Raw genomic sequence first — 12959 nt, forward strand, 5'->3', positions numbered from 1 at the left:
CTTGAGAAGACTAAACATGTATCTGCAATTGACATTAATGGAAACGAGTAATAAAGTATATTAATTACTCGTTATTCTCTACTAATAGTTAATTAAAGACTATATATTATGGCTATTTTGCACATCCTTTTCAAGATTTTAAAGGTGTATTGACATATCATTTACACAACTTACGGTGTAGTTATGAAATGAATGAAAAACTTGGGTCACAGGTCGACAGTGCATTACAAGACATCTATCAATATGTGTGTACCTCCACCATTAAACTGTCATATTCTGCACATTTCTTATTCTATCTACATACATAAGAGTATAATTAATGTGTATAATATCAGTTAAAATAAGTGCTTCAACATAGTTAACATTGCAGGAAAGCAATATATTAGACGTTAAGTACTTTGTATTTATCTGTAGATAGATACCCCCAACGTTTTTTTCTTATTTAAAAGAAGACCGTAATCTGTTATTTAATGTTTAAATAAAGGTTAATTCGTTTTTCTGTTTTGCACCTCCTCCTATTAATATCTTTGTACATCCTGCACTAAACTGTTTTATTGAAGAGATCACTTATAGTATCTTCTTGATTTTTTATATTCTATATTTCTATCACAGACCTTCTACTTTCCCCCTATGAAAGTATATGTACTCTTAATATTTTTTTAATCAAATATAACACATAAAAACAATAATTCAATAACGTGCTTTAACCATTAGGCACACAAGGTACACACAGACACATAATTTTACAGCATATTGCTATACTATTTCAGAATCAGTATTTACATTCTTACATTCAAAATGCAATCCAATTCAAATCAGTAATATCTTTAAAAACTACAGTCCTTTTTATCAGCTGTGCACCGTTATGGTGTAAATATAACCTATCTATGAATTACATCAAATGTAAAAGTCAGCCGAATTAGTGTTGATACTGCAAGGAGACGTATTGTGTGAAGAGAAATTGAGAAGTTGTTTAATTGTTGATATATTTATGATCCACGTCAAGTATTCAGTTTCGGCGCCATTTCTTCCAGTTCTTCCAAAGGTCTTCTCATCAGGGCTCTCTAAATAAAGAACTACGGCAGATCTGTAATATTTAATGCAGCCGAACCGTGTATTACAATGCCGTTATGTGATGACTTTCAAAGAGAAAAGCAAGAGCACTCGGAATTAAGTATTATTTTAGTCTTTTCAAATGTTTTCCGGATTTCATATAATATAAACACCAAATCCCAGCATGCATTGCGGCTAAAACATCCAATCAGCGTAGCTGAGAATCTTGGGTAATCGCTCGAAATGCTACGTCTGTTTCCGGTTATTTTTATTTTTAAATTCAGTTCCTGACGAACGCCAAAAAAGACCGAGATTATGGAATTAAACCAATAAATAAAAGCAAGGATAATTGTATGTTATTGGTGAGTAAATAACAGTGTGTTATTTTGAAAAGAATAACAAATTAGAAGGAAAAAAAGATTTTAAAAATACGAGGCTCTGACCCCCATTTTCCTCACAGACGTAAGGTGATCTTCGTCATAACTAGCAAACTAAACATCATGTACATGTACTGCACAAATAATCAGAAATAAAAACTCATTACTCGCATACAATGACATCAAAACGCATTTTAATGGCCAAATGAACCATAAAATAGGCATTTTTCCACCGAGAATAACACGAAGGACAGCCATTGTTGTTGATCACGTGGTCTGGGAGCTGTTGCAGCGTCCATAGCAACCACCTTAGCAACCATGAATGTGTACACATTCATGAAGTAATCTTCGTCATAACTAGCAAACTAAACATCATGTACATGTACTGCACAAATAATCAGAAATAAAAACTCATTACTCGCATACAATGACATCAAAACGCATTTTAATGGCCAAATGAACCATAAAATAGGCATTTTTTCCACCGAGAATAACACGAAGGACAGCCATTGTTGTTGATCACGTGGTCTGGGAGCTGTTGCAGCGTCCATAGCAACCACCTTAGCAACCATGAATGTGTACACATTCATGAAGTAATCTTCGTCATAACTAGCAAACTAAACATCATGTACTGCACAAATAATCAGAAATAAAAACTCATTACTCGCATACAATGACATCAAAACGCATTTTAATGGCCAAATGAACCTTAATATAGGCATTTTCCACCGAGAATATCACGAAGGTCGGCCATCGTTGTTGATCACGTGGTCTATGAAGGTCTATGGGACGCCCTGCCCGTAGAAGCCTGACGGTCAAGGGGTCCGCTGTCCGCAATGAAGGTCTATGGGACGCCCTGCCCGTAGAAGCCTGACGGGCAAGGGGTACCCTGTACGTAATATAGCGACGGGGAGGGGCCCTGACCGTGTGTGTGTGTGTGTGTGTGTGTGTGTGTGTGTGTGTGTGTGTGTGTGTGTGTGTGTGTGTGTGTGTGTGTGTGTGTGTGTGTGTGTGTGTGTGTGTGTGTGTGTGTGTGTGTGTGTGTGTGTGTGTGTGTGTGTGTGTGTGTGTGTGTGTGTGTGTGTGTGTGTGTGTGTGTGTGTGTGTGTGTGTGTGTGTGTGTGTGTGTGTGTGTGTGTGTGTGTGTGTGTGTGTGTGTGTGTGTGTGTGTGTTGTGTGTGTGTGTGTGTGTTGTGTGTGTGTGTGTGTGTGTGTGTGTGTGTGTGTGTGTGTGTGTGTGGTGTGGAGTCGGGCGGTGCATTTTGTACCAGTTAGTCTATTGAGGGAGGTTGAGCTGATGCCGTAGAGAAGTGAGTTACAGTAGTCAAGGCGGGAAGACATGAAGGCATGGATAAGTCGTTCAGTCGTGTGTGAATTATAAATCGTGAACATTTAAATATAAAATATTTCTTGTGTGTACCAAAATATTTTAAGTGATTATTCTTAACCAAAATTACAAAAATGTTATAAAAACACATATTATTCTAATATGGGTCACATTTGACTCACTTATGGAAGAGTGTAGGGCCCAATCACTTGTACATCTGAGCTAAGCATAATAATGACCGTTGCTAAGGAGGATTAAGATAGAGAAATGAAAAGAGGTTAAAAGACGGAGCGCTGGACGTCAGATAAATCAACAGAAGAAGGCAGACAGGAAGTAAACACTAACGGGAACACGGTATGGGCTCTGGCATTGTTTAAGGACTTAGTGGAATAGAAACTGTGAACAGACTTGGACAGCTACAGAAAACATCGATCAGTGTTGCCATGCAGACATTTTGTCTGTAACACAACAGAAGTGTGTGTGTAATCCTGTACATTTGACTAGGGAAACACTGTCTGGTGTCTATCAATCAGCCCCTGCAGCCTGTAGTTACAAAACGGGATGACGTCAGCTCAGCTGTCTGAACAGGCACTCCAAGAAAAGATCGAAATGACTAATTCTCCATCCTCGCTGACACACTCCAGTTCTCCTGCTCCTTACTCTTATTTCCAGACCAAGTCACCATCAGCGGATCCTGTTAATAATTTACAGGCATGACTTTGAGTCAGTCAGCTGATACAGCCTGCTCTGTTTTCAAGGCACACCCAGAGTCAATCACTCAAAGTTGGTTAGTCAGTCAAGTCCTGATGCAAAGACTAGTCAGTGAATGAATCACTCGGCTCATACATCCTGTCTCTGGATCATTTAGCTCTTGTTGCTTTGTTAATGCAAAATTGCTTTCTAAATACAAAATGTTGGATGGGCAAATATCAGCACATTTAAGTTCAATCTGATTTGTGAAAATTACATTTCTTATTTACAAACAATAACAAGTGCTGTCCAATGTTGGAATGTTGGACTTATGGTCTTAAAGAGTTATGATTTAATCAATATAGTAATTGCTAGATCAATCAATAATAAAAAGTAATACATGTTGGAACTTTAGCTCAAATAGCTGGACATAGCGTTGGCGCTCATCAAGGGCTCAGCTAGTGGGAGAAACAAGGATGAAGGGACAGGTGTAATAAAACACAAAGCCTACTATGACTCATCGATGAATCACTCGGTGCGAGATGATTCATTCTGACGCTCATCACAGGATTTCCTTTCAGTGTCATGCACTGCTCAGACTTGTCAACCAAACACTCAAAGTTCAGTCACTTTGAACTTTGGTCCTATTCGCTGCCTGTTTGCTTTTCTGGTCGATGCTTTCCTAAATCCAGTCAAGCTTTGGTGACATAGTTTAGTATAGTGCTTGAAAAAAAGAGAATAGTTTGTCCTTGATGCCATCTTGATTGTTTTCCACATGTAGCGTGCGTTAATGCCCTGCTGACACTGGTGCTGTGCTTTGTGTCTTAACGCTGCGTTAAAGATTCTGACACGCTGTATGTCCTGCCTGCTGATCTGGTTACTGACCCAGGTATCATCTCTCCTGCTTACAGAATCTCTTGTTAAGAAAGGAAACTGCTGCAGCTGGCTGGTGTTTCCTCCTTTTCACTACATCTACCAGTTAGATGTTAAGAATTGAATAGGACCAAAGAGTTTCCTGCACATTTGGTTTGCTGCCAGGCCAGGACAGGACAGGACAGGACAGGACAGGCCAGGCCAGAACAGGACAGGACAGGACAGGACAGGACAGGACAGGACAGGCCAGGACAGGACAGGACAGGATAGGATAGGGCATGGCCCTGTAGATTAGAACCTACTCATAGGTCATCGCTATTGAGTGAATCACTCAGTGCTAGATGATTCATTCAGTGATTAAGTACTTTTTTAGGCTGACACTGAAGTTGGCATCGCAAAGGCTTCCTCGATTAAAAAGCTATGGGATTTTTACTTTGGATTTTTGGAATATTGCAGAAAAGAAAATCTGTGGCAAACACACATTTGGTCCTATACTTACACGGTACGTTAGCAGGATTATCCCCACATATTCACAACTCCACCACTAAACTAAAGTCTGATTTGTGATGCAATTTGTATTCTCTTTGAGTAACTTGTAACTGCCTTTTTAAGACAGGTAAAAGATTGACTTTCACGAGTGGGGTATTTATTGACGTATATGATGTCTTAAAACTAGTGCTGTCAAAATTATCGCGTTAACGGCGGTAATTAATTGTTTTAATTAATTGCGTTAAAATATTTAACGCATTTAACGCATGTGACGAATGGCCCGCCCCATACGTGCCACCAGTGGCAGCGCCAGGGTATGGCTGGGGTAGGCTACACCCATACCAAGAAATGGCTTAGCCCCACCATGAAAAATGATGTTAAAGTAAGCAAAATAAAGTCTGCCAACTCGCGCGGAGTAAATTGCACAGACAGCAGTTAGTAAGATTGATTTCAGTAGCCACGGTTTTGAAAACTTTTGTCACGTAGTGATCGTCTTCTCAATAGAACATCTTTGATAACGGCGTGGTGTTGTTGCAGGAAGTCCCGACGCAGAATGCTTTTGCTGTAGTACAGGGCAGAGCCATATACTAGTAATAATATGGCTCTGGTACAGGGGTGCACATAACTGGTACGCAGGTTATGTGCGTAATCTGAAATGCGTACCGTCACTTGTGTCACAAAGCGCATTTGCGTACCGACGTACTTGTGAAGCTTTTCCAGAAGGCGGTTAGATCACCGGACGACAGAGTCGGTCTCCGTGTGCACAGACAGGCTGCTGTTAACGTTGGTCTGTACAACGGAACTGTGCCAAAACTACGCCAACCGGCTGCGGAGGGAGACTCCCCCCTACACTGGAGAACTGCGCTAAAACAGCTGATCACAACGTTCACACTCTGTGGTCACGAAGTACTCCACTAGCCGCCGCCGCCGCCGCCACCCCCCCCCTCTGTCGACTTTCCTGAAGTACTCCCCCGTTGATAGAAATCAACACGTAATGAATTAAGACCCCACGGTTTGATGATTGATAGGTGTGTGGGTTGTCTTTCATTTTGACACGCAGTAAAATGTTATAATAAACATACATACTGTATGTTAAATGGATATATCCGCCTTCTTTCATTTATCTTTCCATTCCCACAACAATATACATAAAGAAATGGCATATTTTGGACATAGTTCGAATGGTGATTAATCTGATTACACATTTTAATCGTTTGACAGCACTACTTAAAACACAATGTCAGAATCTCTTCAGCTTGTATTAAACACAGACCTTATTTCAGACTAGCCAAAACATCATTCAAAACACCATTCACTTTGAGAGAGGGCACCCGTTAGTGCTAAAATGCTTACTTATTTCAGAGTTTAGGACTCATTCCTGCACCACCTTATACAGAGTTACAGTTACTGTATGCTTCTGTTGCTTCTCTGTAGCGGCTCCCAAACTGTGGAACGCTCTGCCCCTGGAGATCAGACGGGCCTCCACACTGCCTGCTTTTAAATCGCTTCTTAAAACCCACCTCTTCTCTTTAGCGTTTTAACATTTGGCGTTTCAACATCTTTCAGAGTGTTGCTTTTTTGCATTTAAATTGTTTTTTGTTTTTACTTGTACTTGTTTTATGGTGTGTGAGCTGAGCTGTGTTACTTTTTTGTATGCTTTGTTTTATCTATTTGCCTGTACAGCACTTTGGTCTGGAGGTTTAAAGTGCTTTATAAATAAAGTTGTATTGTATACTGTATGCTGGTCTTTCTGGTCTTATTGAAAGACATGATTTTATTATTTGTTTGTATCTATTCTGTCCGTGTCCCAGATAAATATCTCTTGTTAGTTTAACAGTTTGCTTTACTCTAGGGGGGTTTGGAGCACTACAGGTCTGAGGCTGATCTGCATCAGTTTGTCTTGTAACCGGGTCTTTTCATGGTTCTTTCTTTTTCCTTTTACTGAGGTTTTGTTAAATGTGAAGTGAGGAGTGCGGTGGCCTTTTTATGTTCAATACTATACTGTTTTTCTCACAATACAAACTCCTCCTGATGACATGACTTATTTTACATAGGCATTGAGATCCATGTCATCACACTGGGCTCCCCCTGTTGAATATGATATTTTGAAACATGACAACCAAAGAAGTCAAACTTGAAGTATGTGGAATTTCAGAGGTCACAGGGTTCCTATTCTGTTTGTTAAAGTATCAGAATATGTAGGAAACTAGAGAACAACAGAAAGCACTGTATACGTCCGAAACCCCTTTCTTCAATGTTAGAAAGCTGTGTTTTCAGTCAGTGGAATTTAGAAGAATGTGAACAAAGGTCACATCACTGAAGAAGATAGCAAAAACACTTTGGAATCCAGACTGATTCATGGAGGTTTGAATGTGTAGGAGTAACCTGTTTCCTCAATAAGAAGTGCAATACATCACAGGATCTGGGCAGTGTCGGGCACCTCATTGTTTGTCTTTACTATAAAGTTACCCCGCAATTGAGCCTTAACACCAGACATGTGTGAAGGGGCCCTATTGTGCTTTTTGGGGGTTTCCCTTTCCTGTACTGTGTTATAGGTTTGTGTGCATCCTTCCCACTGTGAATGGCAATGTGATATCCACATCTTCAACAGCTTGCGAAAAAAAATCCAAGGAACCGTTCAACAAGCGATTTAAAGATGAGAAACCAAAGTCTAAACTGAGCAATTTCGCATCACCTTGTTGGTAGAGTCAAAACTATCAGAGACAGCATAGAGAACAGTTGACAAAAGTATCCAGCCTAGCAAGATCAAATCGATGAAAGGAGCCTTCTGATGAAGCCAAACACCTTGTTGTTTATTTCTGAGCTCGATTTGCCTGTTGCTGTCATGGAGCCAAATTGGAGTAAGGCTCAGTTGGAAGCAGCTGAAACCCAGCGGGGATTGCTTTGATGGAGAGCCTCCTGTAATTAGTGAGCCATCAGAGTCCTGTCAGACCTCATGAGGATGTTCTGCTAACAGGATTGTCAGCATGATGACCACAGCTCGGAGACATGTGTTTGTCCTGGACGACACAAAGAAAATTGGTACATGTGTCAAATGGCTGCCACCCACTGGATTTGACAAGCTGGTGGACAGTCGTTTACAAGAAAGTAGGAGAAAGTACTATTTGTAGTAGAAAATAGTGAAAATGAACGCATGCATTGCTTCAAGTTTACTGTTAAAGCTACAGTACATGTCCACCAAGCCTACTTTGGCTTCATGATGCATTTAGCCAACAGACAAAGGGACCATTATCTGTTTATGACACACATGAATGGCATATTACATTACATTACATGTCACTTGTTAGACGCCTTTATCCAAAGCGACTTACATACTCAACACTGTGGGAAATCCCCACAGGAGAAATTTGGGGTGAAGTGTCTTGCCCAGGGACACAACTACATGCTGACTGCACTGGGGTTTGAACCTGTGACCCCCTGATCCCAACACCAAGGCTCTGTCCACTGCACCACACGCCTCCCCATATATGTCATAAAGAGTCATTGTGGAGTTTGTAGGCGTATTTCAAGGAGTACAATAATACTTAATAATACCCGTAATGGCCAGTAATAAAATGATCTGGGCAAGGTTCATTTTATGGTTCTGATTTTTCCAACAAGGCGTATAATTGTAGTGTAGAAAACATAGGGAGTGCTGAACCAGCTCATACAACTGGTGGTGATGTAGTTTAGAAATGAGGTGCCTTTTAGGGTAAATATTCTACTAAGAATTCAAAAACAGCGATTGTCCGATTTACTATAAATGAAAGTGTAAGGCAGTGGTTGGCCGTCTGAAAACCATCCAAGCATAGATTGTAAATTAAAAACGTAAAGAATACCCAAGTGGTTGGTTTATCAGTTTATCTAAAAAGTGTAAAGATTGAGACAATAATCAGTCTTTCCTACTGTCTTTTTTCCCTTCTCTGTAGACGAGTGGGGAGAAGGTTAGTCGGCTGAGTCTGGTAGACTTGGCTGGAAGTGAGCGAGCAGCAAAGACTGGAGCAGCCGGGGAGCGACTCAAGGAGGGCAGCAACATCAACAAGTACGGGAAAGCAACACTGAAACACTCAACACACACTTACACACAAACCCATTTGTGTCATTTAAACTCTAAATTGTCTTAAGATGTTTTCAACTTGGCAGTGCTACTTTCTTTAGCAAGACATTTCTTGTGTTGTCACGTGCCATTTTTTTCATTTGCACTTCTAGCTGGATGGTTAATGTGAAAAAAGCATATCTTCCTGGTTTTCGGTTACCCTTTTGTGAATTTGGTGCCTCTACAGCAACTTTCCTATACTCCTTATACCTAAATCATAGTAAAACACTTGACAGCATATTAGGAGGACCTTTTGTTTCCCTTGCCACCTGATAACCACGGTAAAAAATGAAAAGGAACGCATTTACCCGTAGTGTGTTTTTGTTTGTTTGTCAGGTCTCTGACCACGCTGGGTCTGGTGATTTCAGCGCTAGCCGAACAGGGAACAACGAAGAACAAAAACAAGTTTGTTCCTTACAGAGATTCTGTTCTGACATGGCTCCTGAAGGTACAGACACAATAAACGTGTTCACCAGAAAATTAGAAAAATATATTTCCTTTGTTTGACTATAGAGTGAATTTTCTTTCAACTTTCTTTTGTCCCTTTTTTTCCTTTCATGGTCACCTCTCTCCAGGACTGTCTGGGTGGCAACAGTCGCACAGCCATGGTTGCAACTGTGAGTCCAGCAGCAGATAACTACGATGAGACGCTCTCCACGCTGCGCTATGCAGACAGAGCAAAGAGCATTGTTAACCACGCTGTTGTCAACGAAGACCCCAATGCTCGCATCACCAGGGAACTCCGGGAGGAAGTAGATAAACTACGAGTGCAACTGACTCAGGCAGAGGTGGGATATCCTCGAAACTTTCAAAATCAACTTAAACAAATATCTGCCAGGGGTCACCAACCTTTTTTAGGATGAGAGCTACTTTAAAAAAATAAAACAAGTCAGAGGCTACTTTTACTACTTTTAAGTTTTTTGCAGTGTATGCATTTAGCACATTTTAACATTATTATATGCTTACCTTTAACCTTTGAGTGCTGTTTGGGTCTGTGGGACCCGTTTTCAGTGTTTACTCAAAGAAAATGTATGCAATTTAATTATTTTAACCTGCTTTATTTGGGGGGTGGACCTCACATCTCCTAGGGGGGTCCGGGGGCATGCTCCCCAGGAAGATTTTTTTTTTTAAATGTTGAAGTGAAAAGCATCAATCTGGTGCACTTTGAGCACAAAGTGAATTTATGGATACAGCTCTCAACACTCAGATGAAAGGGAGCTGTATACTTTTCAATAATCCAAACATCTTTAGAATATGATCACAACCAATAACAAATAATTTAAACTTGTTTATTCTTATCTTATGTTACATAGTTAGCATTCTTTCTTTCTATTTATGCATATTTTACTAACCACTCCCCTTTTAAACTGTTTTTATTGGCCTATAGTACACATTGGATTGATTTCTTACTGTATCTATATTAAATAAATAAAGGTGTGCTCTCTCTCTCTCTCTCTCTGTCTGTCTGTCTGTCTGTCGCTCTCTCTCTCTCTCGCTCTCGCTCTCGCTCTCTCTCTCTGTCTTGCTCGCTCACAGAGGCTGTGTGCTCCTCCGTGGCGATGATGGCTTGCGTTAAAAAATAATAATAAACATATTTGTAAAGTGGGGGGACACAAACGGGATTTCGAAAAGTGGGGGGACATGTCCCCCCTGTCCCCAGTGGAAATTACGCCATGCGTGTGTGTGCGTCAAGTGCAATAAATAATATGCAAGTTGCAACACACAGAGTAAAGCTCTGGCCCTCATATGCTGTATAGGCTGGCATGACTAGGTTGTGTTCAATGGGGCTGATGTGTTGTGTAGATTCTGCCAGAAGGAAAATCACGGTCACACTCCTTATGAAGCGGTGAGCTGCCACTCCACATTGTTTTTCTTCCCGACTGCAACGCTGGTCCCGCAAATCAAGCAAGAACGTGATTGGTCGATATTCACACCCTGCCGGGTGTTAGATAGATATAGAGTCGTAGTAAGTAAATAGAGTTCGCTATGATTTAGGTTTCGTTTATGCATAGGGTAGATTATTTTAATTACATTTCCTTTTTTGTTGTGTATTTTTTACATTTTGGATTTTCTTGGCGAGCTATTTTTAGAACATGCCCCGCGGGCGACTCACGTTGCCCCTGCCGGCGACTAAGTGCCCGCGGGCACCGTGTTGGCTACCCCTGGCCTATACTTACTCTGATTTGTTGTTTCATTCCCCAGTCTTTGAAGGCCCCAGAGCTGAAAGACCGTCTGGAAGAGTCTGAAAAGTTGATTCAAGAGATGACCTACACCTGGGAGCAGAAGCTGAGAAAAACTGAGGAGATTGCACAGGTAAGACACAAGAGCTGGGAAAGTTATGATTTGTATTGATTTTGTAAAACTGCCCCGAGCAAGAGTTTTAGATATTGTGTGAATAGTATATCATATTTGTTTCTGTGTCTGTAGGAGCGTCAGAAGCAGCTGGAGAGTCTGGGCATTTCTCTCCAGTCATCAGGGATTAAAGTTGGAGATGATAAGAGTTATCTTGTCAACCTTAACGCCGATCCTGCCCTCAATGAACTGCTGGTGTACTATCTAAAGGTACACACACATGCATACAGACACTCTCCAGACCATGCTTTACTATGCCTTGTAACTTATTCCAAATATTTACACTGAGTATTATCACAAAGATGGAGTTCAATCTCACTATCATGTAATCCATCTGCCGGTTTAAACATTACTTAAGTCTTCACACATGACCATTATTTGGACTTGGAGTTGTCATAGCTTACTGGCTGATCAGGAGTCAGCTATCTGAACAACAGTGGGCGCTTTTGGAAAACAGTGATGTGTGTGTTGGGAAGCAAAGAATTATACCCATTTACCAAATTTAAAAGCACAACATGTTTCCAAGTAGTGTTAATTTCGTTGACTAAAACTATGACGAAATATGTTCGTCAACGACCTTTTTTTCCATGACGAAAACGAGACTATGACGAGACGGCACCGACGGCAGTAAACAATAACTGTAACGAAATCATCATGCAATATCGTTGACGAAAAGTGACGAGACGAAAATGTAGTTTGCTAAATAAAAACTATGCCAACATCTCTCTTTACTTTCGTTGACGAAAAATGAGGAGACGAAATATTATCAAAGATAACGTTACATCTCTGATAGTCAGTTTTTCTCTCAGCAGTTCCATTTCCGGTGCTGCGGCACTGGCAGGGCAGCAGCTGTGTGTGTCTGTGCTGCGCGCGGCGGTAGATTTGAATTACACCGGGCAGCGGCACATTGTTAACGTGAAAGACTCGGGTCTAACTCATGGTCTAACTAACCTTATTTAACAGAAAAATAAAATGGCAACAACAGGGCTTGGGAGCAGTGGTCGCACTCGCGTTAACCGAATACCCCCCGTCAGCGCGAGTGAGTGATACATTGTGCTCTCGACGGATAATAATGGATTATGACGGAAATGTTACGATCCTGTCCGTCAAAATGACTGACAACGAAAAAGTCTAAAGCCACCACTGCTTGGGAGAAAGAAACAATGTGATATTTGCGCCCATTTTCGCTACAATGAGGCGGAGAAAAAAAGCGAATGCATTGTTTTATCAGAAGGGAAGCAATGTGGCCATAACACAGCTGGTAAAAACACCACAAACCTGACCAGATACTCTCTGCAAAGCTTCTTAATCATTCAACCTGTGTTTTTCATCAAATAAGGACGAGATATAATCCTATTTATTTATATACTAAAATGACAAATTATTGGTTTTGGCTAGACTAGTTTGACTGAAATGTTCTATATAATCTGATGACTAAAAAAGACTCAACAGTTTTCATTGACAGAAAGTAGACTAAAATAATTAGTTTTCTTTGACTAAAATAAGACTAAAATGCTCAGACTTTTAGTCGACTAAATCTGGACTAAATAAAAACAGGATGAAGGTGACTAAATATGACTAAAACTAAAAAGAAAATTTAACACAGGACTAAGACTAAAACTAAATAAAAAAATAGCTGACGAAATTAACACTATTTCCAAGAAAACATGTTTCCAAGACGGCGATTGGTGAACAAAATAGA

At 40.5% G+C, this 12959-nt stretch overlaps 1 protein-coding gene across 1 annotated transcript in view; it reads left to right on the forward strand.

The window, feature by feature from the left end:
- Nucleotides 1–12959, forward strand: part of kif13ba (kinesin family member 13Ba) — a 63201-nt gene that overhangs the window by 36193 nt on the left and 14049 nt on the right. Inside the window, exons 11-15 of the mRNA XM_034078008.1 lie at nt 8739–8851; nt 9242–9353; nt 9481–9693; nt 11108–11218; nt 11333–11467. Of these exons, the coding sequence (XP_033933899.1) occupies nt 8739–8851; nt 9242–9353; nt 9481–9693; nt 11108–11218; nt 11333–11467 (684 nt within the window). The remainder of the gene's footprint in view (nt 1–8738; nt 8852–9241; nt 9354–9480; nt 9694–11107; nt 11219–11332; nt 11468–12959) is intronic.

This window comes from Pseudochaenichthys georgianus, chromosome 3, assembly GCF_902827115.2.
Source record: "Pseudochaenichthys georgianus chromosome 3, fPseGeo1.2, whole genome shotgun sequence".
NCBI lineage: Eukaryota > Metazoa > Chordata > Actinopteri > Perciformes > Channichthyidae > Pseudochaenichthys > Pseudochaenichthys georgianus.